Below are 6684 nucleotides of genomic sequence, written 5' to 3'. Positions count from 1 at the left end.
TGGTTGTCTTTCTTATAAGAATGGTGTCATATCCACCTTAAATTAATTTGGCACTTCGAGCCATCAGAGCTGGGTCTCAATATTCTTGTTCCAGCCTTGTCCAACCTTCGAGTCAGGATTGCCAGAATGTTGGAGCCCTATTCTTCCGAAAGGATTCATAGTATCAACTTGATCTCATTTTGTGGCAGAGATGGTGATGGCTGATTGATGTTAGGGTTCACCAATCCTTATAGTGTTGTTGCCACTATAGTGGCTATGATCATCAGATCTAGTTGGTTAAGGCTAAACTTTGGTGGTGGTAGCAAAGGTCCATCCTCATTATTATTGTTGTTGCGATTGTGATTGGCATATTACTGATCGCGGTTGTTATGGTGAGGTATTTTGGCCATGTTCTATAAGTATGCATGTTTCCAAGATTTTCGAAGAATAAATAGAGATATATGAATCAAGTGGCTAATAAAATCAATCAATGAATTGATCAAATAAACTTCTATTGATTTAAAATTATCAAAATGAAAGAAAACAAATGAAAGTTTGATGGAAATAAAAACAGGATTACAGATCCTTATTAAAATAGTACGACGTTACAGGTCTAATCTATTCTTCTAAAACATCTCCGTCTCCTACGAATTCGTCTTCCACATGATCCTCTTCGGATTCTTCCTCAAGATTCTTTTCAGGATCTTCATCCTCCTGCAGTTGAGTAATGAAATTATGCAGGGCCACATTTTGAACAATGAAGGTCTGTATAGAATTCTGTAGTTCTTGAATAGTTGCCTCAGATTCTTGATGGTGTTGAGCTTCAAAATGCATGATCTGCTGAATCTAAGACTGGAGCGTCTGGGCCTTCTCTAACATTTGTTATTAGTTGTTTGCTGTCTAATGTAGAGACCATGGCCTAGGAAGCTTCTAGCTTCTCCTTGGTTTCTTCATGTTGTCTCTCTACCACATAGTGATACTAGGTGAACCTCTGCCACATAGTGATAGTAGGTGAAAGTTGAACTCAAACTTCTTCGAACTAGGGCCGAACTTTTCTTGGATTCGGACATGCTTTCGCTCACGTCTTTGGAAAGAAAGTTGTTTAAAAAAATGTTGTCGAACAAGGTTCTTACTCGAAAAAAAATATGGAAAGAAGGGTTGTTGATTGTGTGTCTACATTCAGAAATTGAGAGGCACATACATATAGGTGGGAGAGGGAGCTCAAATGGAAACCAATATCAAGGCTACCATTAAGGCTGCCATGCATTACTCGGCAAAATTTTGGGCTGATTAATGGATTGATTGGCAGATGCATATTTTCAATTCTCTCACAAACATAGATGATGAAAATCTTGTTTATAAATAATAAATTTGATATCAAATGCTTGAATTTCTAAATTCTAATTCTAAGAACACAAAAGTCCCAAATTTATAATTATAAATAGTTCTATGCAATTTTTTCTATTATCGAAAGAATTTAAATATCGTTTTTAACTTTATGTAGGATTCCCATCTTCTGTTATTCAAAATAAACTCATTTTCATAGGCATTATTTAGAAAAAAGAAAAAAAACTAATTTGTCAAACAAAATATAAAGCCCATACAACCGATGCTCACTCCCTTCTCCGCAATCATGACATACGGCAAAAATTTGTATGAGACGGTCTCAGGGTTGTATTTTATGATACATATCTACAAATACTTTGAAGAAAAATCATCCTTTTTTTTCGTACAAAAACCCTTGCCATATATTTTTATGAATATAGATACAAAGATATTCCAGAAAAGTTCATTTTCCCTATGCCTTAAACATGGCTTGTTACCTCTATCATATCTTCTTGCAGCCGATTTTCTTCTATTACACGAGCCCGAATTGGCTTGTATGTATAAATTTTAGTGCAAAAAACGTAATAAATCAAGTTCAAGAACTGCAGAAACGCCACTAACCAGTAGAAATACTCGAGTTTCCCTCTATTCAAATTGTCATCCGGCAACCAATTCGACCCATTCTTCCCCGCACTGTACTTGTGTACAATAGTAACCAAAAGGGTACTCGTATAACTCCCCGCCGATATCGAAAGCCAGAACAGAGCCATGGAAGTGCTCCGCATGCTCTCCGGCGCCTGGTCGTAGAAGAACTCGAGGTGCCCGATTGAACTAAAAGCCTCCGCTACTCCATGCAGACAGTACTGTGGCATCAGCCAGAAAACCGATATCGGAATCATCTCATGTGGCTTGTCGATCAACCCATTCGCCGAGGCGGCGTTTTTGCGACGGATTTCGATGAATCCGGCGGTGAACGTCGCGAGTAGCGAGGCACTGAAGCCTATTCCCATGCGGGTTAGATAAGAGATGCCGCGTTCCAGGCCAGTGAACCTGCGGGCTACGCGGACAAAGATTCGATCGTAGAATACTATGGTTAGGAGCATGGTTAACTGAGTGAAGACGGACATAGAAGCGGCCGGGATTTGGAAGTTTTTGGTGAGGTGGCGGTTCATGGATTTGGCCTGTTGGAGGGCGAACGTGTTCTGCTGGGCGGCGCCGGTAATGAGGAGGATTCCGGCGGCCCAAATGGGTGTCATTCGGATTACGGTTTTGAGTTCTTCGACTCGATGGACAGTGCTGAGTTTCCAGGGGTTGGGGGCTTTGGGGTCGTCTTCTTGTGTTACGATGCTGCCCTTGTCCAAGAATCTGCATGGACCATGAGTAACTCTTGAAAACACTGCTTCAAAATACCAAAACCAAAATTTGGCCAAATACATGATGAATAATCGGTAAGGGCATCTTGTATGACCAATCTTAAAGTTTGTATTCAAATTGATGGTAAACAAAAAATTTGAAGATTTGTGAATTATTTCATTGAAGAAATCAGTTTTTCAAGATTTTCTCTGGGGTGGGTAAGATATTTTTTCCTGAAAAAATAAACTAATATTACCTCCTATGAACAATTATTATCTATTCGAAAACATAAGATTCATGTTATAAAAACCAATCTAAACATACTTTCAAATGACGTAATCAAAATAATTAGAAAATGTACAAAATCAACACCATAAGATATTTTAATCAATAAATAAATTTTCTAAAAATTTCAAAATTAGTCTTGTAAATTGATCTAATTGTTCTTATTTTTGCTTCGATAGCTTTTAATATATGTAACATAAAATTTATTCTAGTTACATGAGTCGCGTAGGAGAGCATCAATGATAAATAAATTATATAGATAAGCACCACACAACACATCTAAGCACTTATAATTTGAACTTAACAAATTGTTTCTCTATACAAACATCATAGTGGCCTAAGTTTTACCCCTATTTTTCTAATACAATTTTTAGTCATTTCTGAGTATAAAACAGGCTAAATGTACGTATTTCATCCCAAAAATATATTTATAATTTGACAGCTAATTTATACACATGAACTAGATTGCTGCAATAATCTAGGAGTACTCTATTGTTGAGTTGTTCTAGTCAATCCTCACGAGGTTCAGTCATATTTTGTCCGCATTCGGCTCTGACAGAGACTCGCTAGACATGTTTTGTCACTTTAGCTAGAGAAATTGACAAGTTCTTGACATTATTGGATTGGAATAGTTATCTAAATTTATTATCATGCACCGAATCCAAGCACGACGGCATTAAATAAAGGAAATATGAATTTCTCGTTTTATATATTTTTCATTTTGTGATTTTTGATGTTATATCTCAAATAAGTTTTTAAATTTTTAACAATTTTAGTATTTTTATTGGAAACTTTGATGAAGTCTGATCGGCATTACATCATCATAATGTAGGAAAAATAACCAGAATTGCCAAAAAAAAAAAATTGGTAGACTAAGACTGAAATTTAAAAAACACAAAAACTCTTGTTAAACAGAGGAATAACATAAAAAAATAATTATTGTACATAATTTAGTTGTATTATCCTTTATTTTTAAGTCTTGTGAATGAGTTATTTATCGCAAAAAAATTTTTAAAAAAAATAATGCAATTTAATATTATAGAAAGAGACTTACTTCATGCTTTGAGTATGAACAAGTTTCCCACCAAGAGAAATCCCAGCATCAATCTCCTCATTTTCATACAGCAAGCTAGCATCAGAAACCCTGGCCACCTTCCTCTTCCGGTACGCCGCGACCACCACCTGCACCAGCCGCGTGAACGGGCTTCCGGCCGGATCCAAGTTCCGATACAAAGGGTACCCGATTACAAAAGTTATGATCGAAAACGACATAGCAATACTAGGAATACCGAGTCCCCAACCCCATCCAACATTATCTTGAACATAAACTATCACTGTGTTTGACACCAAGATTGATGTTCCCATGAAAAAATAGTACCAATTGAAGAACTTCCATGTCACTTTCTTTTGTTTCGGGTCGTTTTCGTCGAATTGGTCCGCGCCGAACGAGATCACGCACGGGCGGATCCCACCGGAGCCTATCGCGGTTAGCAATAATGAGATGTATAAGATGGCAAGTTGGCTGGAATCGGCCTCCTTGCAGGATTCCCCGTTTTTGCATGGTGGAGGCCTTAAATTTGGTACGATTGTGGATATTGTCAAAAGGGTCATCCCCTGCTTCAAAGAAAATTGACGAAATGGAATTTTTAGAAATCTAAATTTTGTGTTTAATTTTAAATATGTAATTTGTTTCTTTAAAAAATACGACATCACTGGTCTTGGATAAGATTTCTTGGTCCGACATTGTCTAAATCCCAACCCTATTCTTGGTGATGCCTAAAATTATCAAGATTCGTTCCAAATCCCATTAATTAAATTATATTAAAATACACATGAATATTATTAACATCTCTATGAATTTTTTTTTAAAAAAAGATACTAATTGCCTGAATAGACTTGGGAAAAAGATATGGTAGATCGCCTAGATTTAAAGAAATGAACAATACTTAACTATTTGGTATATGATTGAAGCAATTGTAATGGTCCAAAACCTTCCAGCGAATGCGTCGGCTGTGAAAGCCCCGAGCAGCGGCGTCATGGCGGCGGTTCCGCCAAAGTTGGTGACCGTATTCGCCGCCTTCGTGATCGGCAAATGTAATTGGCTTGTCAAGTAGCTGATCATGTTTGTAGTAAATCCAACCACTGCCAATTTCTCACCTATTTCATTTGCTGCTCATACACACCACAAAACAACATAAACCAGGATTTTGATCGAAAACATGCGATTTCACATTTTAAAACTAAATAAAGATCAAACTTATCAAGAATTACACGAATTTCGGGTGATAATCTTACCAAAGATGAAGGGCATGGTGATCATGCCACCTCGTTTGTTCTCGACGCTTAGGCAACGCTGCTTCATGATTCCCATACTATATGTGTTGATTCTTGTGGAGTTCTAAGCATCAAATGGTATCTTAAAGATCAGTATTTATAGACTGCAAGAATTATTTATTTTTATTTTTATTTTTAAACGGTAGTAACAACCGACTGAGGTGAACTGAAACAAAGGTAAGTTCCGAATAATCTCCGGATAAATAAAAAGAAAAAATTTAAATTTTATCAACTGGCTTTAAAACATAAAGGTAAATTTAAGGTAAGTTCTGTAACTTTCAACTTCAAGAAGATATTGGTCCAGAAAAGATCATGCCATGTTTTTGGGGTTGACGGTGGATCAGTTACTTTTCGATTATCAAATTTTGGATTGAATCAAATAAGGAATGTTCAAAGAAAAACAAAGGTAAAAAAGATGTGATTTTTGTTGCTTAAAATAATCCCCACAAGGCCATAATTAAGCACATAGGCTTTATCTATTTCTCACATTTTTACTATCTTAGATTGTAATAAATAAGGGATGAGTTTTGCTTTGCAGAAGCCTAGCAGTACAATTGTTGGAATTCTTGTTTTGATTAAGCTAGCGGGAAACCCCTTTTTCATAGTCTATCTTTGCTAAAAAAAAATTACAACAAAAAATTATGATGGTAATTGGTAAATTAGGTTATATTTACTTATATATTTAACAGATCTTACATAATCTATTCTTAAAATGCATTTCTCATTTCACGTGTAATGCTGAACGTGGACTAGTATTTGTGTTTCGTAAGCACGGAATAAAATATTTGTGCAAAATATATTTTTTTGGAATTATTTTTGAAATAATTTTTTTAAAAAATTATTTTTTAAAAAAACCCTCAAAGTTTAATCCTAAGTTAGTCCTTTGTTTTCACTTTTTCGTTGAAACACTGGTCTAAAATTAGACACGTAATTAAATCTAGTTTCATATTATAAATTTTTACACCATGTCATGTTCTTGTCACTCTGTTGAAATAGAACTTATAACAGTGAAAAGAAAATACCAATAACTTAAACTTTGATGACTTACAAGATTGAAAAGAAAAATATCCAAAGTTACGTTACCAAATTTGCCAAATTTATCCAATTCAATATTATCCAGATCTTAAATAAATATGATCTCATTTTTAAGTTATTTTGAGCTAATTGTATTACTAATTATTTAAATTTGAATTCTATAACAAAAATACTTTTAAAAAATAATGTTCTATATAAACTTTGAGATTTTGAGTGGTACGACTTTATAACATACTTACTTATAATTACCATAGAGGACGAGAGTTTTAAGTATTAATATACTTCTTATCCCTACTTTGATTTTGAATTTGATGCACAAAATCATGTAGGGGTGACAAGCTAATGTATTGGTTAACATACTATAGTTGAAAA

General features: G+C 35.1%; 1 protein-coding gene across 1 annotated transcript; it reads right to left on the bottom strand.

Moving 5' to 3' along the window:
- Positions 1-1649: 1649 nt before the first annotated feature.
- Positions 1650-5397, bottom strand: LOC142522343 (protein NRT1/ PTR FAMILY 3.1-like). Its single transcript, XM_075625667.1, has 4 exons — positions 5239-5397; positions 4895-5112; positions 3998-4557; positions 1650-2670 (listed from the first exon to the last, which is right to left on the bottom strand). Exons 1-4 carry the CDS (start codon positions 5312-5314, stop codon positions 1785-1787), a joined length of 1740 nt encoding a protein of 579 aa, XP_075481782.1. The 5' UTR covers positions 5315-5397; the 3' UTR covers positions 1650-1784.
- Between the last annotated feature and the right edge of the window lie 1287 nt (positions 5398-6684).

The sequence above is a fragment of the Primulina tabacum genome, chromosome 13 (genome assembly GCF_025594145.1).
Source record: "Primulina tabacum isolate GXHZ01 chromosome 13, ASM2559414v2, whole genome shotgun sequence".
NCBI lineage: Eukaryota > Viridiplantae > Streptophyta > Magnoliopsida > Lamiales > Gesneriaceae > Primulina > Primulina tabacum.
This window is presented reverse-complemented; position numbering and strand designations above follow the sequence as displayed.

Excerpts from the sequence above, each read along its gene's own strand:
- LOC142522343 (XM_075625667.1), bottom strand. The coding sequence starts at position 5,314 with ATGGGAATCATGAAGCAGCGTTGCCTAAGCGTCGAGAACAAACGAGGT. Across the intron at positions 5,113-5,238 it reads CACCATGCCCTTCATCTTTG|CAAATGAAATAGGTGAGAAA; the intron begins GTAAGATTATCA and ends GTGTATGAGCAG. Across the intron at positions 2,671-3,997 it reads GTTCATACTCAAAGCATGAA|ATTCTTGGACAAGGGCAGCA; the intron begins GTAAGTCTCTTT and ends TGGTCCATGCAG.